This window comes from Dermacentor andersoni, chromosome 5 (genome assembly GCF_023375885.2).
Source record: "Dermacentor andersoni chromosome 5, qqDerAnde1_hic_scaffold, whole genome shotgun sequence".
Taxonomy (NCBI): domain Eukaryota; kingdom Metazoa; phylum Arthropoda; class Arachnida; order Ixodida; family Ixodidae; genus Dermacentor; species Dermacentor andersoni.
Genome location: NC_092818.1, coordinates 141,553,598 through 141,580,447, shown reverse-complemented (window position 1 = coordinate 141,580,447; position 26,850 = coordinate 141,553,598). Strand labels below are relative to the sequence as shown.

At 43.2% G+C, this 26,850-nt stretch overlaps 1 protein-coding gene across 3 annotated transcripts in view; it reads right to left on the bottom strand.

The window, feature by feature from the left end:
* Nucleotides 1–2,634: 2,634 nt before the first annotated feature.
* The window catches only part of LOC126531284 (carnitine O-palmitoyltransferase 1, liver isoform-like), an 88,849-nt gene continuing 64,633 nt past the window's right edge, over nucleotides 2,635–26,850 (bottom strand). For 2 of the 3 annotated variants that reach the window (XM_055071072.2, XM_050178746.3), the window contains exons 12-18: nucleotides 24,115–24,314; nucleotides 21,985–22,138; nucleotides 19,469–19,540; nucleotides 14,006–14,166; nucleotides 7,182–7,338; nucleotides 5,934–6,050; nucleotides 2,635–5,299 (exon numbers count right to left, since the gene is read on the bottom strand). In XM_055071072.2, coding sequence (XP_054927047.1) covers nucleotides 5,111–5,299; nucleotides 5,934–6,050; nucleotides 7,182–7,338; nucleotides 14,006–14,166; nucleotides 19,469–19,540; nucleotides 21,985–22,138; nucleotides 24,115–24,314 — 1,050 coding nt within the window. In that variant the 3' untranslated portion in view covers nucleotides 2,635–5,110. Of the gene's footprint in view, nucleotides 5,300–5,933; nucleotides 6,051–7,181; nucleotides 7,339–14,005; nucleotides 14,167–19,468; nucleotides 19,541–21,984; nucleotides 22,139–24,114; nucleotides 24,315–26,850 lie in introns of those variants that run through there. The other variant, XM_055071073.2, reaches the window with a different exon arrangement.

Below are 26,850 nucleotides of genomic sequence, written 5' to 3'. Positions count from 1 at the left end.
AAATCAGTTTTGCCACAGAGGCAGGGCCCCGATGGCGATAGCAAAGAGACAACTGCACGAAGTAAGGTTCGTACCTCTATTGGTGTCACTCGCGCTATGGCAAACATTAGCAGATCTTACTGGATCAACAAAAACTCGCAGTCACAACGCGAGCGAACGTTTCGCACCGTGTCTTGGAAACTTGAGATTGCACGGCCGACAACACTAGGCGGCACGCCAACAACACAATGCACGGGAAGGCATCAACCATGTCCCGACTCGCCTCCTCCTTCAAGTGTGCGCAGCGCCAGCGCACAGCGCATGACTTTTTTTTTTTTTTATCCAGCGGCCGTAACATGACAAACTGTTCGCGGCTTTTACCGTTCTTTTGCTCTGGAGAGACAAGTGAGCTTTAATGATTATTGAGGCACTTAAAAAAAGAAAAGAAAAATTTCGCCATGAGAACACTTCGCACAGATGTCTGACTCGCCCCCCCCCCCCCCAACCTACAAGACGAGGAGGTGGGGGAGGGGGGACAAGGCACACCTCGCTGCTCCGTCCCCCGCTGCATAAGCACTGGAACGCTGATAGCTACGCTTCCGGGCAGCTACCAACGTTATTATTAATCGTAAGCATCTGTGCAGTCATCATCATCATATATTACCACCCCTGTCTGACCCTCCACTTCACAAATTTTTTTTAAAATATAGAAAGAACCTTGGAACCGTACCTGCGACACTAGTCATGCATCGTAAAAAATAAGACGCTGCCTCGCAGATAAGGTCGATAGCTGGTTCAATGCAGTTAGCGCTTTAGGAGGCATTGCTCAGATCAATCAAGTCACCAACCAGCACGCAGAAAAGTTGCGCCTAAATCTGCTCATCGCCAACTTACTTCCAGCGGCGTCGTGGAAGCTGCAAACGTTGCTCCAATATGGTATTTGTGAGGTCATTTACGCGCGTTTTAGAATTACCTTATCTGATTAATATTACTTTCACCACGCCACTGCTGGCTGACCGCCGCATTATATTTCGTGAAAAAAAGAACGCATAGTTATTTACAACACCGATATTCTGTACCCCAGCTGTATTACTAAAGTGCAACACGGTTTAAACGCAAATGTTTGAACTTGGTATACATATGTGCTCTACCGCGGCATCGGTACCTCACTTAAAATGTCCTAAGTAAATGGCATGAACATGAACACTAAAGAGAAATATAAGTTGAGCAGTAAAAGCGAACTACCACATCTAAACTATCAAGAAAGAAAAAAAGAAATACCACTCTTACCGTGACAAGAATTTTAAGCCTGAAAAGATGCAAGAAGGAAACACGAGTGGCGATGCCCGCCTGAAGTTCCCGCCCACCTAGCCGTGACATCATGGATTTAGAGGGCGTCTAGTCAGATTTAATCTTTTATCGGTGAACATACGTATATTGTAATCTACCAGAGCTAAATACTGAACTTAACGAGTGTTAAGAAAGCTTACCGAGCCACATTAGTACAAAATCGAAAAGAAATAAGAGAAAATGCTTTGAAATCTCTGACGTCACACTGACGCACCGACCAGATATTTCGGTGTGAAAATTAAAAAAAAATTAAATTTGAACTTGATTTCCCTTTCTAATAATTCACCTATTACCGAAAGAATTAATGAAAATGGGTTTGAAAGAACACTGTATCGGCCTACATTGATTCAGTGTTTCTCTTTAGTGTCCACTTAAATCATTGCCTTCAGAGTAGTCCCTCTCCTTCTCCCTCATGCAAACTAGCAAATCTAGCATTTTGTCAATTATCAGTTCGAAACTGCATTGCACATCATGTTGCCTCAACAGGACTGGCTCATCACATTTCCCAAAGGCATAAAAAAAAATGCCGTGCATTCCACTGCTACTACGAGACTGGCATTCCAGCAAGAACCTGCACAGATTTGTTGTTCTTGCCACTTGACATTGGAACACTGAGCATATGACAAGGGACGAACAGCTAAAAGGAACAGGGCACTGGTCAAATGCTTTTATCTTTAGAATTCCAGACAAACATCGAACTACCATTTTCCCACATCTCTATATCTACATTCAACATTTGAAAAATAAAGCCTCACATGCCTCCTCGACAACACAAAGGCACTAATTTACCAGCTTTATTACATATCTGAACTGAGTGGAGCAGTTTTTCTGATCACATCACTAGCATTCATGGCCAGGCAATTTTATCTGCTCTTTTTGCGCCTGCTCACTTGTGTTATCATGGCTCTGGCAGTTTTCTTTTTTTTTTAATGATAGTAAAAATTTTTATAACGCTTGTGAGCAGTATTTGTTTAGTTCTTAAGTGGAGTAAGATGGCTGGTATGTCTGGCCAATCAGTGGTACGAGGGACACCGTAAAAGTGCGCTACGGGTTAATTTTGACCATCTGTGCATAACAAACACAGGAAGCAGGGTACACCAACACCTTTGCATTCCAGCCACACTAGAGTGCAGCTGCCACGACAGGGAACTGCAACCTCACGCTCTGCACCACAATTCCACAGCAATGACGTCACACCGCGCTAAAAGATGTGCATTATTAGTACGAGTACAGGAGTGATAAGTGATAGCTCACCACACACACTCAGCAAGAGAAATATTCAGAAATGATTAGCCATACAAAGCATACTGACATACCATGATTTTATTACATTCGTCACCATGCAAACACTGTTAACATTAAGCACATACCATCAGTGAGTAGGCCTTCATGTATATATACAAAAGGCACCAGACATAAAAAAAGCACAATTCACATTAGTATATAAAAATTGCCTTCAAAACCACTGCCACTAAATTCGACACACTGCATTTCACAAGAAAAAAGAAGGAGGCGATGATAACTAAGACACAACTTTGGATCGGTATTTCATCTCGTGTGCCGGAGAGCTTTTCAGAAGTCCCACATATGCAGGCCTCTAAAAAATGAGCAAGACTTGTCTCTGGGAAACTACATTCACTGACTCAACAAACAACCATGCATCTGTATAAACACACACAAACAAGAGCACACACTGAACTGCCCATGCAAACATTTCATTGGTAACAGTCACTGCATCTAAAATCTCAATACAAAAATGGCTGGTACACTGTGCCCATTTCGAGCAGGGAAAATACAGGAACAACTCCAAAAGTGGAAAGTCCTGGGTAAAAACATAAAAAAATAGACTTCAAGACTGTTCAACACATGAGGAAATACAATGCTAGCACAGGGCAAAATAAAACAAGTGCTATTTAGCCAATAGAAAAAGCCAGCAGCATTAAGTGGCAAAACAAGAACGTTTGCATTGCATTGTGACATGTGCCTCCCAATGGCACAGCATTTGCCCTCCCTTTGCTTTCTCCTAAAAAAGTGAGCACTTAGTGCAGAACTTGCATTAGACGACCAATGTTCAGCAGGCTATACAGCACTCAGGTAGTAATAATACTTCTGCATTCAATAGCTTTGGCTTCACTCGGCACACAAGACCCGTGAACACTACCACAAATGCACTCAACTGCAAAGAAAAAAAAAAAAAGAAACTGAGTTAAAGCTCCTGTCACATAAGTAGTGTACGTAGTCCACTGATAACGGGAACATAAGATTGCAGGACATGAGCGGATTTCTCTTAGCTGAAATTTTGGAAAAGCTTGCACAAGCAGACGACTCATTGTAGGTGCTACTGTCTCCTCTGTACTCACCTGCGTGGTATGCCTAACTGCTTCTGCCAGCAGTCGATAGCTGGGATCCACACAGAGTGTGAGCAGCGCACTTCTGTGCTCCCTTTAGCAGTATAGTGCACTGTACATCAAAAGTCCTCTAAGTAAGGAAGAGCAATGCTTTCAAAGCAATAAAAGTCCAAAAGGTTTGCGTTTGTGCTACATGGTCTCCTAAAAGGCCTTTGCTAGAAAACCAGCACAGCCCAACATTTATTCCATGTTGAAAATGCACAATAATTTTAACCCACTGCAAAAAACAGTGCCTTGCTACTTTGTTCGCTTGTACAAAGCCTATGTTCAGCCAAAGCCTTTCTTTTCTAACTGTGAAAAAGATCAGGCTACAACAACAAAGCAAACTTGCACAATTACAATGCCCCTTGATGTGGACATCGCAAAAATCCACCATGCCACAAAACGAATTTTTATCCTGTTAATTTTAATGAAGCCTACCCAAGCAAAAATTTGGCAGAACACCGAATGCATCTACTTCTTTGAACAAGGCATGCTGAACCTGTTCTCCCATTCTCCTTTGAGATAGGTAAGTATTAGGTTAAAATAATTTGTGTGTGAGAGATTATTACAGCTTGCAAAAAAAAAGCGATGTTGCAACCACAGTAATGTAATGCTATTGCAGTTACTTAAAAGTAGATACCTGCGACAAACGTAGGTGCAGCATCAATAATTTCTTGCCTATGTGACATTTTAAGAACCACCAACTAACAGGTCAGCCATGACTGATTTCATTTTCTACTCATTGGACTGCCAAGTGGCTTGACTTAACAAAAACACCATCATTAGGTATTTGTATTCTAGCCCTACCAGGACCATGAAGGAAAGAAAATGCAAAATCCAAGGTTATATTACCTAAACATTGTCTTTGAAAGATCACAGAGGCACTGCATGGGACCAAATGCCATATACACACACCTTCAAGTTTCCAAGGGAAGCTATCTCAAATGTCTTGAGAGCTCTCCAACATCTCACAAACCATGTGTTAATATAGTAGTTGTCGTATTTAATGTACAGAAATCAACCAGACATCTGCACTACAATTAGAACGAGCAGTGCAGTTCCTCAGTAAATTTAAAATCTTCCTTCCATTTACCACCATCACCATTACCACACAAGTAAAATTTGTCAGCATAATTAATCTGCTGGTACATGGGGAAGAGCGTACACTACATCTTGAACATTATGTCATTCATAAAAACACTGAAAAGTGTAGAAGGCTTGCAAACTTTGCAAGCAAGTCAAGCACTTAGATGTAAAGGGGAGCCCTCTTGCAAGTGTGCCAAGAAGCATCACTTTTGACAACTGTAACGGTGTCATGACCGTCGCAAAAGGCTTTCCGTTATTTTGGTCACACTGGGCCTCTTGTTCCTTGATGCATACTCCTCTTTGCCTTAAAACCCAAACAAAGCCTTCATCTCGTCCATGCTTTCCTCTAACGTCCTCACAAACCTTTCAGAGTTTGTGCTCGTGCAGGATTTTTTGGACGAAACATGAAAGAAGATCTTGGAGTTGTTTGGAAAGATGTAGGACACTCCGTAGCCGTCGTCGGACACTGGACCGAAACCACCTCCAGGAGAAATCTGCATTGTAGGCCAGCAACAGAGTGCTCATGATTGATTCGCAGGACATAGCGTCCCGAAGCTGCACTGGGGCTATTAGAGATGCCGCAGTGGAAGGCTCCGGATTAATTTTGACCACCTGAGGCTCTTCATGGTGCTCGTAAATCTCATGGCAGCCATGGAAGGACGTTATTATTGCAATGAAGCAATCTAAAATTGCGGTTACAATTTACAAGTAAATGCTAGTTACATTGTCTAAACTCTATTCTGGGTTTTCATAATTCTGCTCTAAAACAAACAAGCTGTTAGGAAAGATAAGATGTCATGAGAAGACATCTTATACACACTATTCTCAGCCCTACTAACATTGCGGCAACTATAGTAAGCATTAAATAAAATACAGAGGGGGCACTGTTGCATCGCTTTAATTGTGCATTTCTGCAGGGTCCTAGCATAGCAGAATTTGGGAAGCACTGCTGCATTGCAATGAAACAGCTTTACTAGACACCACTGCAATACATGCATCATTCATTACCTTTGCCTGGGCAGAAGGGACACGCAATTTTTTCCACGTCTACCAAGGTCTACTCAAAACGAACATCATTTTATCCCATGCTTTTCAATCCTTTCCCTGTGGTAAACAAGAAAGACTTGCCTTGTTCCTGAACACCTCCAGGTCTGCATCTGGCGAGTAATCCAGCTGTGTATGTGGCGTCTGGCTTGTAGACAACGTCCAGGGACGCAGAAGCACGTTGGTTAAAAATTCACTTTCCTGTATGAAAAGTATGTAAGACAACAGGCTCAGCCTGAGACAAAACAACAAATTTAAGTGAAATTACAACTAAAGACGATGGCAAGGGACACATTCTTATTTCTATGGGCTAAAAGAACTTAGCAAGCTAGCCCAGCAATTTTCAATTAGTAAGCTGACACATTGAACTGGACTGGTACATATAGTTTAATCATGCTGCTTGATTTTACACTGTTTTTGAAGTTCCCCTCCTTCTCTACTTTGTGAATGACGCTAACTCTTTGCACACCATAGTTTGGGTTACATTCGGTCTATATTATCCTCCTAGAGATGACAACCATGACTACGTAGCATTCATGAATATGAAGCGGCAAGGTAATGAAAATGGTAGCGATGGTGGTGGCTTTGATAAGCGCAGTTTCGGACCGGTGGTTACAGCAAAAACTCCAGAAAATCGGGTGGTGAAGGGTTCTCACATTCAAAATTTCAGACGTTCTTATACATTGACTCTATGGGGGACGTGGTGGTGCCGCGAAGCCGTCCGAATTATTGGGTGTCCGGAAAATCGGTCGTTGACGGTACACTGGCAACTCCTCCAGCGGACAACATGGCATTAAAATGATTCTTTACGATTACTCTCTGTTACTCGAGCCAGCAGTACCGCGACTTTCGTTCTCTTACAACAAAATTATTGCTCATTTTCCCTGATAAAAGCGTAAATTCCCTGAGTTTTCTCGGATGGTGGACACCCTGAAGGTGGCATTGCACCCAACATCTAAGCAATGCGCTGTGAGTTTGGAAGTCAAGTGCTAAGAATGGTAAAGCATCAGCGATGTCCTTTGCAAATGGCATGGAAATGCTTATAACAAATATTAAAAAAAAGTGGTTTCATAATTGGTGCTGACAAAGCAGTGATTATTATTTTACTTATTTTCTAAGCACTGCTATCAAGGCTACACACTTCGATGCAGCAAAGTGGGTTTCACAAGCACACTTGTTGATGAGTGCTTTTACAGCAAGTGTGGCTAAACCCTTCCATGTGACAGCCTGCAAATGACGGTAATGGCAAACGTCACTCACTTAAAGTGACACCAAATCTGCTTGTCAGTACCAAAAGCAGACAGGTTGTGCTGGTTATGCCATGGAACTCACATATTTCAGACCCTTGCAGGCCACATAGAGAGCAAAAAGGTGCCTGTCAACCCCCTTGCCACTCATTGCGTCCCTGTAGAGCCTTTGATGCTTGGCACTTGCACGTTTAAGAAGCCGAATTTTCTCCTCTGTGCTCACACTGTTTTCCACCATCGCCCTGGCAAGGATAAGAGAAAAGAAACCTTAAAGGAAGCAATCACAACAAAAGAACAAACAAAAAACTAAAGTTTAAGTGGCAGATTACATTTCTTTTTAAAAAGTGCATTTCTCTGGCAGGGAAATACCAGGTCATGGCAAAAAAAATATTGAAAGAAAGCCAAGCTGCTTCTTCCTGAATTCCGTGCCTAAATGGCAGCGTTGATGTCATAGTGATGTTGCGAACTACATGACATTTTATGGAAAACACAGGGACGGCCGGAGATGGAAATTCAAGAAGAGCAAAACGAGAACAAAGTAAAAGCGGGAGCCAACATTACGACAAGTGGACTTGTCTTTTTCAAGGCGACATAAGCACTCGTCTTGAAAAAGACAAGTCCACTTGTCGAAACGTTGGCTCCCGCTTTTACTTTGTTCTCGTTTTGCTCATGATATTTTATGTAGTTCATGATATCTTTACATGGTCGTGACTAGCGAAAATTTGAGGCCCTCAGTTCCTCTTCTTGCCTTGTACATTTGATGTTTCTTTTTATGCAAGAAAAGTCGACAAACTTGCCAGGTTCAATTCTCTTTTTCTTCTTTAAGTTCAGTACAATTTATTATCAGAAAGCAAGCGACTAGCTTCTGGCTAGTAATCCAGACAAGACAAGAAGGTGGAGACTTGAGGTGATCAACAGCCTCAGCCTGGAGCCAACATTTCAAGAAGGGGATTTGCCTTTATCAGGGCCCTACCAGTAAATGTTGTCGAAACTTAAGATGTCATAGGAAACCGGTGCGAGAACGAGAGAGGTGGACCTGGTCATTTACAGTAAAACCTCGTTAATTCGAACTCGGTTAATTCGAAATCCCGGATAATTCAAACCAGCGGCCGAGGCCAACCCGATTAATTTGAAGATTTGAGGTGCTATGCGACAATTCCTGATCCCCATTTCACCACAAACCCGACGAAACAATGGCCATTCTGAGCCGTGAGGCAACGCCACATAGCAATCGTGATTATTTATAGACGAAGCGCCTGACCCGCAGTACTGCTAGCACAAACATCAGTCCACGGTACGCCCCACGCACCGCCGAAAGGCGCACCTGCAGAGAAGATGTGCCTCACTGCAACGCAGCAGGCATACCGGTTTTTGTCACGTGCTCTCATCCCCCCCTCCGCATGCTCCTCGCAGTTGCAGCGGTCGCAGCGTCAGCCCGTGTTCCGTGCCGCTGTCACTGGCTGCCATTCGCCCACTCTCTCTCAGCGCCATTTCTTTGTGTGCGGTGGTTAGGTTGCTGCAGCTAGCGTGGTGTTCTTTTGCTTATTTTCTTTTTTCTGAACTGTGCAGAAGCGCCAGTGAGCGAAGATGCCAAAGTATAAGATTTTAGCACTGCAGCAGGAGTTCTGCTTGATCCAAGAAGCGCGTAAGAATGTGTGTTATACGACCGAGTTGGCTGAAAGGCACACCATGCCCCTCTCGACGTTATCCACAATATTAAAGAACAAGTCGAAGGTACTGGAGGCCTACAGCAAGACAAATTCTTCAGAGCGGTCGCGAGTACAGGCTCCTACGTACCAAGATGTGGAATCAGCTTTACTCCGCTTTCGCTAGCTGCAGAAAGCAAACGCAGCCCATCTTCCCATCAATAAAACGATACTGCAAAAGAAGGCCAACAACTTCAACAACTTGGCTCTACAACTTGGGCATGAAGAGCTTAAGTGTAGCAATGGATGGTTCAGCTGTTTTAAAGAGCACAATAATTTGACCTTCGTAGCCACCTGTGGCGAGAGCGGCAGCGCAAACGAGAGCGTCGTCGACGACTGGAAGAAACACACATTGGCTCCGTTGCTTAGCGAGTACGGTGCAGACAATGTGCATAACCTTGACGAGGCAGGCCTTTTTTACATGATGCTGCCAACAAAAAATGTTCGCAGCGAAGGACACCGCAGTCAAGGGTCAAAATCAGGGCAAGGAAAGAATTACCATTCTGTTCGGCGCGAACATGTGGGGTAAACACAAGCTGCCACTACTCATAGTTGGAAAGAGTGGGAAGCCTCGCTGCTTTAAAAATGCACAGCTGCCGCCAAGCGATGAGCTTATCTACCAGCAGAAGAAAGCCTGGGTCACAGGCGCAATATTTGAAGATTAAGTTCGGCAGCTTGACCGCAAGTTCGCAGCCACAGGCAGGAATGTACTCTTCGTTGTTGATAATTACCCGATGCACGGCGAGATCCCACACCTGAAAGCTATCAGGATGGTATTTCTTCCTCCAAACACCACGTCGATCTCGCAGCCAATGGACCAAGGCATCATTCACCACACAAGGATGATTTACTGTTACCACCTGCTCAAGCACATGCTCTTTTGATACGACAACGGCAAGGAGTACTCCATCGACCTCCTCGGGGCCACATGTCTTATTGTGTATGCATGGAAGCAAGTGGAACCCACTTTGATCATGCGGTGTTTTGAACATGCTGGCTTCTCGAAGGAAAGCACCGTCGATGCTGATGCTGACTATTCATCTGCACTTCATGAAGAAGGAGCCGTGTATTACGTCCGCATCAATGCACTCTGCGCAGAGGATAGTGAATCCGGTGCAGTCGGCTTTGCCAAGTATCTAAACTTTGAAAATGATCAACAAACGTGCCACTCAAACTTGGAGAGTGAAGCTACCACTGATGCGACCATGTGCAATGACAGCGACGACAACGACGCTAACAAGCCCTCCCGAACGTCCGCTATCAGGGAGTTATCGGATCGCTGAACGTTACCCACAGTTTTGTTGAGTGCCAGGGTGGAAATTCTGAAATGCTGCACGTAGTTGGCCAACTAGAAAAGATGACCCTTGGAGCCTCGAACTACAGGATGCGGCAAACCCGCATCTCTGATTGCTTTAAGTAATCCAAAGATCACCGAATAAAGGTAGCGCATTCCTGCAGCGAAATTTCTTGCCTGGGTCGAATTTTTTTTTGTGTGTGTTCGGTTAATTCGAAAACCTGCTTAATTTGAAGATTTTTTGTGGTCCCAATGACTTCGAATGAATGAGGTTTTACTGTATTACTGTGCCGTTTCTGACATGCTAGCCATCTGTTAACGGTGAGACTGATGTATCTCCAATTACAGAAGTGTTACTGCACCAACCTATACAAACGTATTAGCTATCTTCAGTGCTCTTTTAACTCTACAAGGTACAATGATTCCTGAACAACTCAATCTTTTGCAGAAGATATCTGAAATTGGAGAAAAATTACAAAATTAATTTTAGTCATATCAGAAGAAGCCCACAAACACTGACACCAAGGACAACATAGGCGAAATGACTTGTGATTTAATAAATGAAAATAAAGAAACGATAAATTATTGGAAATCAAAGTGGATGAAAAAACAACTTGCCACAGGTGGGAACCGCACCCACAACCTTCGCATTTCGTGTGCGATGCTCTACCAATTGAGCTACCGCGGCGTCGTTTTCCCATCCACTTTCTTGGGTATTTATGTGTCCTAGTAGAACCCTGGGAGTGTTAGCCAGCGCCACCACTCACAGACCTTGGCGGCGGACGTGGAACGTCCTTTTTGCCACAGGCGTCACGAGAATGTGATCTTTTTGGGTGAAGGCAACTGGTCAATAAACCCACAAATGCTACCTGAAGGCATCAATGTTGCCGGATTCAAGACCCTCGTTATCTAATCAACGAGAAGAAAGGGGGTTAACTGAGGGGACCGATTTTTATTAGTCATATCAGAAGAAGCCAACAAACACTGACACCAAGGACAACATAGGGGAAATTACTTGTGATTTAATAAATGAAAATAAAGAAACGATAAATTATTGGAAATTAAAGTGGATGAAAAAACAACTTGCCGCAGGTGGGAACCGAACCCACAACCTTCGCATTTCGCAATAAAAATCGGGCCCCTCGGTTAACCCCCTTTCTTCTCGTTGATTAGATAACGAGGGTCTCGAATCCGGCAACATTGATGCCTTCAGGTAGCATTTGTGGGTTTATTGACCAGTTGCCTTCACACAAAAAGATCCTGTTCTCGTGACGCCTGTGGCAAAAAGGACGTTCCACGTCCGCCGCTAAGGTCTGTGAGTAGTGGCGCTGGCTAACACTCCCAGGGTTCTACTAGGACACATAAATACCCAAGAAAGTGGATGGGAAAACGACGCCACAGTAGCTCAATTGGTAGAGCATCGCACACGAAATGCGAAGGTTGTGGGTTCGGTTCCCACCTGCGGCAAGTTGTTTTTTCATCCACTTTAATTTCCAATTATTTATCGTTTCTTTATTTTCATTTATTAAATCACAAGTAATTTCCCCTATGTTGTCCATGGTGTCAGTGTTTGTTGGCTTCTTCTGATTGACTAATAAAAATCGGGCCCCTCGGTTAACCCCCTTTCTTCTCGAAAATTAATTTTAGAAATGTAAGCGTCAACAATGCCCATTATAGAATTTCTCAACTTAGTGCTGCAGATAAATATAGCTTTCCCTGAAGTTTCACAAATGTCCATGTGCTGCATTGAACAGAGGTTACACCTTCGCACTCTATTCTTGGAACCTGCTGCCTGTTGCATAACCCCTGCCTCGAATGGCACAAAAATGATCTCCAAATAATCTGTGGCCACATTTTACATGTTTATGTTTGCAAATTACGAAGTCAGAAGAACGACATGCTGCTTACAACACAGGGAGTTTTTGGCAGTTCACAAGAAAAACGTTCTGTTAATCGGCAAAAACTTTAGCTGGAATTTTTTTTTTACTTTTCCGTGACTTTTGCCATTCAGGTGCACGTAATACACAATTTTCACTTCATCAAAAAATTCAGACCATGAAGGATTAAGAACAACACCACACCCTACTCAACAGGATGCTGCAATATGTGGCAACACAAAGTGGTAATGCCATCAGTTTTGATGTAAGGCCTGCCATGCATGCAGAAAGTTGTGTGTACAATTAGTGGAAATATAGCGATACTCACTGGTGCAAGTTTTGTTAAGGGGCAAAATGAGTGCCTTGAGCAGGTTCCCAAAAGTTTTCTCTACAAAGTACACAGGCTACCGAAACACACTTGGAACAAAGATAATTTGGTGCACTCAACTAATTGCATGCACAATCAAACCTCATTACTTCGGCCCTCATTAATTCAGAAAACTGGATAATTCATGCTCGCACTTTTGTGGGCAAGCATATAATGGCTTCAAACCCTCACCAAATCAGAAGTATATGGCTGCACACCGGTTAAACCAGACTATTCCATTTGGCATGCCCGAATTGAAGACTTTCGGATTATCGGTGTCCTAATTGAATTATTGGTCAGCAACTGTATACATCAAAATGCACCACTGATACAAAATGGTAAAATTTCGGAATATATCAACCAGTAACATAACCAACAACAAATGTACATGCATGTGAATGTAGCAGTGGTATCGAGCTGTGCCTGTTTCAGCAATGAATGATGCACACAATAGCTCAAGGCAAAAAGGACACAGATGGCTCAGCAGTCACTTTCCTCACAGCATGCCAAGGTCGAAACAAAAACCCCAAAACAGCATTTATCGACTCATTACAACACTGTAAGTAGTTGTCCTTGCACTCGCAATTAATTAACCCTTTCGCTGTCACCGACGTACCGGTACGTCATCGCGCTTCCCCCCCACGGTGTCACTGACGTACCGGTACGTTCTCTATCGTGTGTTCAAAATTTCGCGCCTGAGCGCAAAGCAGGCGCTCCTGGATTGGCCATGCCATCTGTTGACTCTTTCTACAAGTTCGTATATTCGCTCCGACCTGTGTTAATCCATGTATTGAAGAGTACGGTGCGACTGCCACTCCCCACTTTCTCCTTGCTCAGTGGCGCGGTGGCGCGGTGGCTCCGCGTTCGCTGGATCATGCGTCGCGCACGTGTGGTTATGGGTTCAAGGGTTGTTCTGTAATCTCCGCTGGTTTGAAGGTTTTTATTTTTCTTCTGTTGGTGTGCCTGCTACGGCGCGTCAAGTTCAGGCGCACGTGCCGTTGCCTCTCCAAGAAGGGTGACTCGATTGCTGCTTTTGCTCTCTCGCCGCACCCTCGCTTCCGACTTGCAGCAGTAAACGTAAAGCCCTTCGAACTTTGTTTAGCCTTTTTCCATCTGCCTCTGTCTTCTTGATCACGCAACGTCACATTTCTCTCCGTTGCGCGGGCGACTGAAAGCGCATCCTCCCTGCGCGCGGTTACTTTCGGATGGCTCGGCGCGCGGGACCTTCGTCTGCTTGTGGGAGCGGTGGCTGAATTCCGATTCAGAATACGAGCCGAGCTCGGATTCGGACTCGGACAAAGTCGCATGAGAGGAAGAGGGTTCCGCATCGTCAGATTCGGATGTTGAACGGATTTTATAGTCAGGCTGATGATGATGATGATGATGTTTACTAACAACAGCTGCAGAACACTGAAATGTGCATATTGCATTGACTATGTTATTTGTATACCAATCATAATCAAAAATAAATTGCTATGTTTATTCCCTGTTATGCTCGTTCCCTGAAACCAAGCCGACACTGGGGGTGCGTCACGGCCAGAAACGTCCGACAGCGAAAGGGTTAACAAGGCCTTTTTTTTTTTAATGTGGACATATCTCCCAGGTCTTGTGGTGCATGACTTTAACTGAACACCCTAGCACAGAATCAAGTAGAGACGAACTCACCTGACAAACTCTGTTGCCTCAAGCGTGCACGATCGCACAGTCTCGGTTCGACCATTGAGATAAAGCCGCGTCATGCTGGCTTCATAGGTCTGGACAAACTTTTTGTTCTCTTTGTAGTATGCAAGTTGCAAAGCCATCTGGATGAATGCATCTGGTGACACCTAAGTAAATATTAAGAGAAAAAAAAAACCTATGAGGTTCAGGAGGTTCCAGCCTCAAGAAAGTGACATACAACAAAACGCAGACACGTATGCTTTGAAAAACAAGGGGAAAAGCTACTATAGTTTGACAGCTGCAGGACAGAAATTAGTGTCCTCTGAGTTGGTTGCCTGGAAGGGGAAAACAAATGGTCAAAATAAAAGATATGAGCTAAGGCATTTTTCTTTATCAAGCTCAAAGTACCATCATTCAAGTTTTGAAAGGTAAGTTAACAAGAGATATTTCTGTGGTAGTCTTTAGCATTACAGCCATTTCTTTAGCAGTCAAACATGTCACATTAAACAGCAGGTGTACAATGTGGAGAGGTTGCGAACAGTTATAGTTTGTTGGTGCCTCCACATTACACGCAAGGAAGGAACATGGCAACATGCAGCATCCTTAATCTCTGCTCTGTAAATAGTCATAAATTGCTAAATAGTTACCAAATCATGATTAACCGAAGTAAATTATACCAGGAGCTTCCCATTTATAGACAAAAAGCATTAAGATGTACAGGGAGCAATTAATTGTCTCTTAGCAGTACTTTGTGTCGTGTGCTCTAGTAGTGCTTAGAATTTTAACCAACTACCTCACCTCTCAACCTTGCTGCAATCAACCAACAAATGTACAACCAAATGTCGGTCTGTGAACCTCATTTATATGCACACTAATAGCCACAACATTATAAAGACAGCAAGGCCTGTGTTCGCTGTGTTCTTGCAGCTTAGTTCACATTGAAGCGAGAGGCCGCACAAAGGTCAATTCCCTGGCTACTGCTACCGCACTTCCTCACTCCAGCGTTTTGATAAAGAGTTTCAGCGGTCATTGCATGAGATGTGCTTATGCTTGCTTGTGCGCGCGTGACACCATGCTTGTTAATTTAGTTAATAAGCAAATGTTTAAAAGTTTATACAGCCGATAAAACTGCTATCCTTACTTTTCATATAGCTGTCCACTAACTTGCTATCGTAATCGATGCTTTGCCTTTCGGGCGAGACTGCAATTTTTTTTATTTATCGCAACTTTAGTGCACTGCGAGTGAATCTTTGTTTTTTCAAATGAGAGAAAGTTGCATTCCTGTATGAAAAAATGAGGTGCGCAGTAAATGGGTGCACATTAAAATCGAGGGCGCTTTTTTCTCTTTTTTTTTTAGTTACAGAAAACGGGTGCGCGTACAATCGAGGGTGCGTTAGAATCGAGTAAGAACGGTACATAATTTAGCCCTAACATTTAATTAGTTATGGAGCAAAAGACATGAAACAATATGAATGAACGAGAGTACAGGAAATAACATCAAGAAAGCCCATCTTGCAATTCCTTCAGATTGTTCTGAATCATTCACATCGTAACCAAGTGTGAATGAACAAGACCAACAAGTAGTGACATGTAAATAATTAATGGGCAACAAATCTTGTGAAACTGAAGTAGCAGGCGTGAATTTTTACACAACGGCAAACTTTTCTTAGGAATTACTGCTTCTGAACAGTACAAAAGTGGAGCAAAGCACACACACAAAAAAAGAAAATCTATATACTAAACTATTTCCCAACTTGACAATCAATGCGACTGAAGCAAGTAGATGGCAGTGACAATTTCAACAGCATTAATTAATTATATTTCTCCTGTTTACAACAGAAAGGAAGCAGAAGCTAAAGGCCATGTGGATTGACAAAGGCTTCTCCTCCTACAATTTGGCATGCAGGCCGTACGCAGCACACAAATCCCACAGGCATACCAATATCAACTGGAGTGTTGCGATACAGAATATTATTTTCGTGGAAAAAAAAAAGATGTCTACAAGAAATATAAAAATCTGCCAGAACACACTTTAAGATACATTTTGTTCCAAACTACAACCTTAAAACAAAAGAAACAAAAGACAGACAATTTGTACCAGACAAACTCAATATTGTTCACAATGAGAAAAGTTTTGATTTATTCAAACCTTCCATAATTTCATCATCATAATCACGCAGGCAATTTAGTAGTGTAGGTTCATGGTAATTGACTAGTTGTTTTTCATAATTGGTTCTTATTTAGGTGTTCTCATATTATGTTGGTGAACGCTGACTGCAGATTGGTGGGTACATTAAGGACATACTGCGATTTGTTTTGTTTAATTCACTGCATCAACTTGTAGTAATATACCTGGTTTGCCTTTAACATAGAATGTTTTATAAAAATCGTTTGTTTCCAAAGTTTTGTACAAGGCCATAATATCCTTCGAATGCACATAGGACTCTTTTCTTTAGTACTATCAGTTTATTATAATTTTTTTTACGAAACAGTGCCCCAAGTTAACATGCAATAGGTTAATTAAGAAAAAAAAAGTACGTAGTACAATGAACTTAAATGGAGGGACCTAAGTACTCAGTCTGTATAAGCAACCAACAGTTCTGCTTAGTTCCATAGTAATTTTATTGATGTGCATGTTCCAGGCCAAATCTTCTTGGAAGCACACTCCAAGAAATTTTATAGCGATAGCGTTAAGGCTCCCGTTCAGCGGAAAAGGCGGTGGCGTCCAGTGTCGAGAAACCCACATCACAGTCACGTGATGACTCACAATCATCTAAATTTATAAAGTAAATGATTTTAGCTTTAAAGAAAATATGTTCACGTTATAGGATTCGAACTGGGTCTATCGGGTTAGGAGTCGGACTCATGAGTCAGACAAGCTACAGCTTCGCCACACAGGCAAGCTTGCAAGGTGTGAATATAAGTGGGGGTTTATATGTATGCCGTGAGGTCTTTCATGTAAAGCAGTATTTGACGGTTCTTGGCTCTGTGTGTTGGCATGTTGTCGCCATATTAAAAAAAAACAGCTATTTGCTGTTCCCCAACATAAAGCTGTATTCGATGGCTGTTGAGTGCCACCACGCAGCTGCTGCTGTACTCCCCCCCCCGCTTTAATTACGCCGCTGTCTAACAGATGGCATACAAGAAGCTCATGCAAGTTTCATTCCTCATTTCTGTCTTTAGCGTCAAAGCAACAAGGCGTACCTCATACACATTCCAATGTGTGCAGTTCACTGCGTACTAATAAATGTGTGCGCATATACAGTCAACGACTGAATTTTCGGACATGCCTGATATTTCGGACGTCTTCGCGGCACCGCCACGAGCCCCATAGAATCAATGTATAAGGACATCTGAAGTTTCGAACGCTCGAACTCCTCGCCGTCCAATTTTTCGGACTTTTTGACGGACGGAAGGTCTTTTGGCTCCTCGCGCAGCGCCCTTGAGAAGGAAATCCACTTGCAGCCGAAGCATATCACCGCTTTGAACCACAACTAGCCGAATCTAGTCGTCACACACCGATTTGGTCTGGCCACGCTGGCTATGTTCATCGCCACACTTCCGCCTCCGGCAGAGTTTCCGGAGCGGCGCCATTTTGTTTGTTTGTTTGCGCAAGCCACGTTTTGGCTAGCGTGGTGTGTGGTTATCTGTTGTGTCAAATGTGCTCTGCGACGCTAGGCCTAGGTGCTTCGACACTCGTCAGCGAACTCCACTGTTCGCAACTTGAGGATTTCGCTTGCCTTCGATGGCGCCCACTCCGTCTTCGTCGTCCTCGCCAATGGCATCGAAGCGCGGAAAGCAGTACCGTCAGACGACGTGATCAACGACCTCCGCTCTGCTGGGGTTTCCATACCCACGGAAATAACTTTTGAACAGTTTGCTGACGCTGACAATGAGCTCGACTTTCGCGCAGAACTGACTGACGAGGAAATAGTCCGTCGGGTTGTGGGGGATTCAGAAGACTCCGATCTTGAAAATGAGGAGCCAATGCCTGCGCCACCTACAAGCGCCGAGTTGACGCGAGCACTGTTGACTCTTTCATCGGTGTACAGTGCTGACATGACCCTTGCTCAGATTGAGGCGAATATGATCGCATGCAACCAGAACGCCGTCAAAACAACAATCAACAAGTTCTTCAAGCCACTGCAGCAATAACACCGGCTGCCCGACGATGCACATGTACATAATAAACCGGCAGTCGGCTGCATACAGAGTTTTTGAACGCCTCTTTTTATAGCCACTTCACTGATGCTGTGGCAGGGTTTCGGAAGCCTGTTACTTCGCCCTTTACCTCTAGATCTGAGAAAAAGATAAAAAGGGTGCGTTTTTTTGCATGCATTCATTTTTTCGGACTGCCTGAATTTTCGGACGTTTTTACGTTCCCTAGAGGGTCCGAAAAATCGGTCATTGACTGTACAAGCAGCGTTATGTGCGTAAACAGTGCAGTGCAACAGTTCACACAACAATACAGAACCTGTGCTGTGATAATCGTTCTAAATGAACGAATGCAAACAAACAACAGCGACTGTGCAAGAATAAAAACCACTGAAGGGAACAATTAAGCTATTGCATCATACCCTTAAAGGCGCAGCTTAAGTGTCCCCCTATCTTTTTGACATCTTGCCTCTTCTATCATATATTCAGAAAGAATGTTCTTCTCAAATGTTCACTCAGAGTTTTAAAGGGGCAATAAAGAGAAAATTAATTTGAATTGCATTAATAAATTACCCTTCAACAATATTATAAAATGTAATCTAAGAGCCAGAAAAGACATAAGAACAAAAGATGGGTGGCTTGATGTTCCTTGAAGTTCCTGCACCAACTCGCCGCAACAATTTGACGATGTCTGCCGGCACACGGTTAATTATTTTAAAGGAGCCAAAGATGGAACTTGGTAAGTTACAAAACCTTCACTGAGCCCCACCAACCGAAACATAAAATAACTTTGAAATTTGTGACGCCATGATGACATACCGGGGCTGGGGTATTGCCGCTAAATTGAAAATATTACTCTTTGACCTTCACTAGCTCTTCTAATAATCGACCTATCACCGCGAAGTTCACAAAAGTATATTTCTGAAAGCATACTGCATCAGTCTAAACTGCTTTAGTGTTTCTTTTTAGCGCCCCTTTAATAAAGCTCCTGAGCAATAACGTCGCAACCAGGTGGTGTCAGTATCTGCTCACATGCACTGGAGTGTTATTACAGCGAAGTGTCTCTTTCAGCCAAAAAACAGCACTGTGTTGCACTTAGTTGAGTTACGGAACAACCTCGACTCGAGGGGTGCTTGAGAAAAAGCGGGTAAGTCCTCGTGGAAATTACGTCACTTCAGCATTGAAGAAATCACACTATTGAAATTGTGAGTGAGAATATAAACAGGGAAGCCATATGAGCAAGGGAAGTATCAATGGGGTTCCGCTATATTTTCAGGGTAATGCCGGGACTTCAATAACGGCACACTTGCTCACCCTGCATTTCTTGATGATTCCTTTACCCCAGTTGTCATGGTCTCTCACGAACAGATCCAGGTCATCATTTGCCTGAAAAAGAAGAAAGAAAGTACCATATTCAAGCACTTCAATCTGCATCCTGATATGTTAATACATCTGTAGCACAGCACTGAATTTAGCATAGTTATTTGGTTTTGCAAGAGCAGTTACCATAGTTACGCAACTATGACACAACTTCATTTCCTTTTTCCTGTAACTTGCTGCTTAAAAGTGTGCCCCCACCTCATTTAAAACAATACAGCATGTATAACTATTTTTTTTATTTATCTTTTTTGCTTATATAATAGGCTCAACAGTCATGCACCGAAGCAGTGCAAGAAAGCCAACTGTTTTGTAGGAGACATTTATAAAGCGGGCTGCTCTGTAAGGCACAGGCACAAAGTCATGCAGCCTGCGGCCCAAGCCTAATGCCTACCTTTATGCTAGAAATCCAACACTATACTTCATATGGTACACTGACTGACCTAAATCACCTTGCTTGATATAACAAGTAATTTATTCACAAAGAAATTATACATAAACAATCAAAGTCGATTTTTTAAGTAAGCAAATAGCTTTCTGAACTCACTGAATTAATTGTGCAGCTTTGGAAATCACTGAAATGCATCAGACGAATTACCAATACTATGAAGATGGCATGCTTAAGACTTTAACGGTGTTTTGATGATTAAAGCATGATGTAGTGGTGTGTAATGCTTTTGGATGAGTAAAAGCAAAGATTTCTGGCAGGTCAATCAAACATTCTATACTTTTATTTTCTAGCATTTTTTTGGTTTCACTTTAGGTGTTATCAAAACACACAAACTTCCTCTGCACAAGTTGTGCTTTTTTTTTTTCTTCGCTACTGCGGATACCACACAATGCCTCTCTCAATACCTGATGCGAGGTGAACACCGACAATGGTGTAGAGCAAATGCAAGAAGGAACATTATCGTTCCCATTACCCAGCGACGAAACATTCGACTCACACACACTGATCACAGAGGTCCCCACAAGCGAGTGACGCCTTCTTACAGCACCTATTGATGGCTTTCGTAGGGAATGCCTAAAAGTCCGAAGTATTAGATTCAGCAAGGAAAGAGTTTTATTACACAAGTGGCCTAAAAAGCTGCATTCTCAGATGATTACTTCTGGGAATTCCTTCTTTTTTGCAAGGTTCCGCCTGACTAGCGCCAGGCGCATAGGCATCGATGAATTGACAGCATTCTTTGCACAGTGCCAAGCACGCTATCTTACCACAGTGCCGGGACTGCTTTCACCCGTTGAAGTGTCGGGTTCTACGAAACTGAAAGTAATATATTCGAAAGTTTGTCATCATGTTGCTGCATGCACATATGCTTGCCTGAGATGTGCATGCAGCAATGTTTGCACGCAGCAATACCTGCTTGCATACACAATCCTACGACCTGCAGTCTGAATTCTGGCCACTGTCATATTGTCGCTACAGGTAGACGAAAGTACACTCAATTCATTGACACAATCTTCATCCTCTAGCAACATAACAGAAGTCAACTGAGCTGCGATAGCTGAATGATCACGGGCTTCTTCACAATAGTCAATGCCCGACACTACCTTCACTTAATATGGGCCTCGTCAGTGCATACATCATGGATCTCCGAAGTTGGTACTCCTTGCAATTGATTGAAGAAGTTTCCGGGAACATGTTGCTATTTAAGACGTAAATGAACAAACGCTAGAAGCACGGAACTCGCACGACAAACGGCAAATGCAGCCGATGCAGTCACGTGCAGCCTTTTAACACAAAGCGGTTTGGCTTGGCTTGTCCTGCCGTTTGAGTGCAGTCGATGACTACTGGAATGACTGCGCTTTGCTAGTTTCGGTTTTGGGGATGTGCCAGTGATGTGGCCCGATGTCGGAGCCCCCTATTAAAATTACAATATCACCATTTTTGCAAGATTGTGTGGCCAAATTGGCACACAGTCTAAATATCAGACAGTGTGCTGTGAGCTGTCTAAAATTTTCACCAAGGCGACACGGCCATGGCCGTGGCGCGTGAAAAGCACACACTAGTGGTGGTCACAATGGTGCCGCTAGCATGTTAAGCGCAATTGAAGTTTCGTTTTCTATTAAGTTACAGGTGGTACACTTGATATTTTCTTACAAAGTTATATGCCAAAGTGACAATGTATCATGTGGAGTTGTTGCAGGCATGACAACATATCAAAGGAGAACTTAAAACATAGGTGTCTATGAGTAATATGAGACCATGCTTTAGCGACATTATACTCTAGTGGCATTTCTCTTGAGTGTCCCTTAAAGATGGCAAATGCAGAGAGCATTGTGAGCAGAAAACTCCGCCACTGCCTAGAGTTCAAGCTTCTGGTAAGTTAAACTACAATCTTTAGTTCTAAGAAATTTGAAGCAATGTAAGTCAATTGTATAGCAAGTCCAATCACACACGAATGCATGCTCCTTCCCAGTAACAATGAAAAAAAAGAATGCTGCTGTCATACCTTCCTTGCTTTGGCCAGTGCCTCAGTGATGTCTTTCTCCAGGTCAGGTGAAATGTTCCACACGAGACGCTGGGGCCGCAGGATGGCATACTGCTTGCACTTTTTGCCTGGCGGCATGCACCGGCCAGATTCATCATACAGCTTCTCAAGCACCCTGGACAGGAACATAGACAGTGGCATTGGCACAATATAGATCCGCGCAACTGTTCAGAACTTCAGAGAGGGCGGAAGAGAGAGAGTGAGAGAAAGATCGGTTGAAAGAGAAAAGGAAAGCCTGCTTGCAGCACCGCAAATGTCTAGCATGGCTGGCGCCTGAACAACGGTCAGCAGTGCGGGGAAGGAGGAGAAGGGACGGAAGGGTGATAGAGATAGGAAGAGCGCTAGGAGCTGATAACTCTGTTGGCATATCTCTGCTCAAATAATAACCAAATATGACACCAAATAATAACCCTGTTTGCAGCTCTGCGAACACTAAACATGCTCAACATGCACACTGAAAGCGACAAGTCCCGCTATACATGCTAGCTCACCTATCAGGGGTGTGCAAGTAATGATTTTTGAGACCAAATCGAATACGAATCAAGTAATGCCAGGAGCGAATCTAATATTGAATAGATTTCGAATAGTCTTCAAATAATGAACGGCCGTTATCACAACTAATATAGAACAATGTTTACATCCTAGTATTCTGAAAGTTAGCAAGTTTCTGTCATTACATGGCATGTTATGAAGCCTTGTTTATTAAAAACTCAAATGGAGCATTAGGTGCAAACAAGTTGTTCCTTCACATGCACAGGACTCCTCAGAGAGCGTGAATGATCGCTTAGCCTGTAAAGTATGGCTACCTAAGCAACATAGCCTGCCCCACTATGCCAGTTCTCATGCTTATTTAAGCCTATACTGTGGGCCCGGGGGTAAAAATTTACTGTATTTTTGCTCCAATTTGATGTTTAATCGGGTGCAGTTGACATTTTGAAATATTTGAAAAGTATTTGAAAAATATTTGTGTTGAAGAATACAGCGATTATTTGATTCGTTCTTCAAAAGTTCTGAATATTCGCACACCCCTTTCGTGTACATTAGGTACACCATCAATCTTGAATTTAAGGAGCCCCACAACACCATTTAGGAAATGTGTGGAATATGTCTGGCATTATAAGAGCATGATCTAAATAAATCTTATCCAATATAAAAGCATTTGAATGCACCTCATATGAGCAGAGTTATCGGCAATCAAATACGGACCCTGCAGTGCCTTTAAAGCTTTTCCTCCCTCCTCACCATCATCTCTATGCTCCAATTTCTGCCACTGCAGTGATACACAGCAATTCCCACATTGTTCTGCTAATCACTGTTAGTCCATCCCACTACCCTGTTTTCTCCACGCTCCATTTCAAAGGGGATGCCAAAAAACATCATGATCATGATCATCATCTCACATTTACGCCTCCCCTCATGCACCAATCCGCCCAATTTCTGTGTATGCCAGAATACCGGACATGCTAAAACTCTTTAATGCTGCAGTGAACATGGATGCCGAGTATAAGAGAGCTTTAGCTGAGCATGCCAAGTCTGCTCTGCTGAGACCAGCGTATCCTAACAGTTTTCACACATCCATTCAACGTAAAAGCCGGTGTATGCACGCACAATGCTTATGCAGGTAGCAAAAGGATGAATGTCCTCTTATCCTGTTTTTCTTGGATATTTGTGTAAGGATACAAGGTTAGCCGTGGTAGTGTCAGCCAGCCTAACCTACTGCCATGGTGGCAGATGTCAAACATTCTTTTAACCTAGCTAACACTCATTAAGCTGATCTTCTATAAGTACTCAAATAACCAAGAAATAAAGGAGACGGGAGGACAGCCACCACAGAAGCTTAATGGTAAAGCACTGCACGTATAGTGCAGAAATATAGGCGCAACTTTCGCATACGACAAATTGCTTTCCATCCACTTTCATTTCCTTTTTCCTTATATTTCTATGTTTCAATTTCTCCTATGCTTTTTCTGGCTTAACTGTCTGTTTACATTGTATTGCTTTGAACTGGTGTACTTTGGAGCTGTATGTAGTATAAGCCGCTAAATTTGCCCACATTTGAACACTTCTCTTGGTGTCAAAGACATTACTCACTCCCTCGTAACGGTGGACTCCCACATGTGGGCCATGGCAGGTGCGTCAGCCATGCTGTGCTCGCAGTTCATGCCGGATGTGCAATCCTTGAACACCTGGACGTTGAGCGACTTGTCAAACCAGATGCTCCTGCCATCTCCGTGGATCAGTAGCTTCCCCCTTTCAGTCAGGCCCCTTGGTTCCAGGTCATTCATGCTCACCTGGACACAGCATGGACAGCAGCATTAACTTAACTTCCATGGGGCACACGGCAAAGATTATAAGGCATAAGAAATTTGTTTACCACATAAGTACATTGGGGTAAATAGTGCGGAAACCAAGATAAAAGCTGCATAATGGCAGCTCGACTGGTTTCCCCTCCCAATTAAACCAGGTAGCAAGCAATGCAATATAGTTATTTTATGAACTTCGGGGGATAAAAAGAACACAAGGTAAGAAAAAGATTTCGCTACTTGGAATGGTGAAAAAAAAAAGAAAATGGTATACCTCTCAGGCAACACAAAAGAAAGGTGCATTCTTAACATTTGCACTAACGTTTTCTTCACTACATGGCATAGGCTTTGGTCTATCTGTGCTTGTCGAGTGTGAGAAGACAGTAAAGGAGTGCTTGAATGCCATAATTTGCCAAAGAAGACTTAGCAGCCTACTTATGCATAATATGGCACTGCTCGCTGCATCTTGCAGAGAGGGTCGAGCTACTCCAGCTAAATAATATGGAGATGGGGATTATATACACAAGCTATGTTGCAAGTATAACAATGCTATGTGCATTATGACATGTCATCAGCGTCAATCCCTGCCAGCAGCTGCTCGCGTATTCATTCTATTGTTTGCAGGCAAGCTACATCAAGCCCATTTCCAGTATTTCCGATATGCAATGTGCATACAGTCAAAACCCGCGATAATGAAACCCCGCAACAACGAATTTCTCGGGACAAGGAAATGTTTTCGTATCTCTGGCAAATGCCCATAGGATTCAATGCATTTCGTACCTCTAGACAACAAAATGTCACTGTGCTATAATCCCGCATCCATGAAGTTCACCGGAATGCAACCCAAGATATTACCTACTAGCGCAAGGCTAGCAGGTGCCAAAATGTGCTCAAATGCAATTTCTGTGCACTAAAATTGCATAAAATACAAACCACATTACGCTTGCGTGGGCGCCGCCATTTTTGTTTACAAAAACAACAAAGTGCTGGGAGCAATAGCGCGTGCTGAAAACACGTCATGGCTGCTATCTTGTTTCATGATCACCCGTTTGAAGCAGCACGCCTGTTGCTGCCGGCATGTGGCAACCGTTTTTGCACATTTAGTGAAGTGCTTAATGTGCGCCTCGGTAAGCAAAATGCAGCGAAAAGAAAAGGAAATCCACGTGCCAATGACGTGGGATTGTTTATGGCGCTTGAGATGGCGGCCGCAGCACGGAGTGCCATGCATAGGGCCGTGATAAGCGATTTTCCAGGAATACACTTTCTTTGCTTCAAAAACGCTGATTCCGGTGCCACTCGACAGGTATCAAGAGCGGATTCGGCACCAGACATAGATTTGCGCGAAGGGGCCGTAATCTCCATCGACTGCTTTCGCGTATACAAGATACGATCACTTTCGCACTTGGCACTGGACACTTCAGCGTCTACGGGCAACAGCGTGCACTGGAGAGTTGGGGCTGCTTGCGTGGAGCACTGTTGTTCTGCATCCAATGCCGAGTCACACAAAATCTCGCAAAAGTGATCGTATTTCCGAAAGAAATTGACTGAGAATGCCACTCCACAGCAGCGCTGCCAGTGCTGATCTACGCGTGCAGCGCACTTTGTACTGTCAGAAATGTGGTTCTATACACTCAAGCAAAGATGGCCAAGGTAGGCCAACATGATTTTGGCAGTAAAGTTTCGTTCTGCAAAGCATTACCTATCTGTGCTGTCTCATTTTGCAACAATGAAATTGTCACGAAAGTGATTCCCCGCAGAGTTTGTTATTGCAAGGTTTGACTGTATTGCTTGCATATTTTACCACACTTTTGTTGCACTCATTAATTTATAGTGAAACAACATTGCAATACGCTTAGGGTCAGTAAAGACTAGGCCAGTAATCAATGAATTGCCTGCCATATGAGCCGCACTGGCTTCTTATTAGGCCACTGCACTAGTGGGGTGCAGAATATTAAATGCTCTGGGTAGCACAGATAAGAGCCTCCGGGTGGACACCTCTGGCAATACATCCTTCAAGGAAAGTGAGGGTGAATGAGCAGGCAGTGAGGCTTTATTGAAGAAATACTATTATCGAAGCCCTATAAGTGTTCTTGATACCCATTTATATGCAAATAAAACTTGTTTCTTTTTTTTGTAGCTCCAAAAATAATTATTGTATCATATTCGGGTTTTTACGGTAACCATTCTTATTTTGTTAAAATGTAGAAATGATATAGAAAAGAGAAATGAATGAGAATAAAAAGACAACTTGCTGCAGTTCAGAGCCAAACCCACATCTTCTGCATCGTGAGTGTGATGCTCTGCCATTGAGTGCCCGTCCTACCATCAAAGCTTCTTGCGTATTTGTGTATGTGTACTAGATCTGGCTCTGGTGGCAAATGTGGAGCCTCCTTTCTACCACAGATGTCTCCTCAACTTATTATTTTTACATTTCAATTATAAAAAAACTGTTAATTTCTCTTATACCTTTACTGTCTTGTTTGCTGGTTTCACGCGGTCGTAACTGACAAAAAAAAAAGAAGAC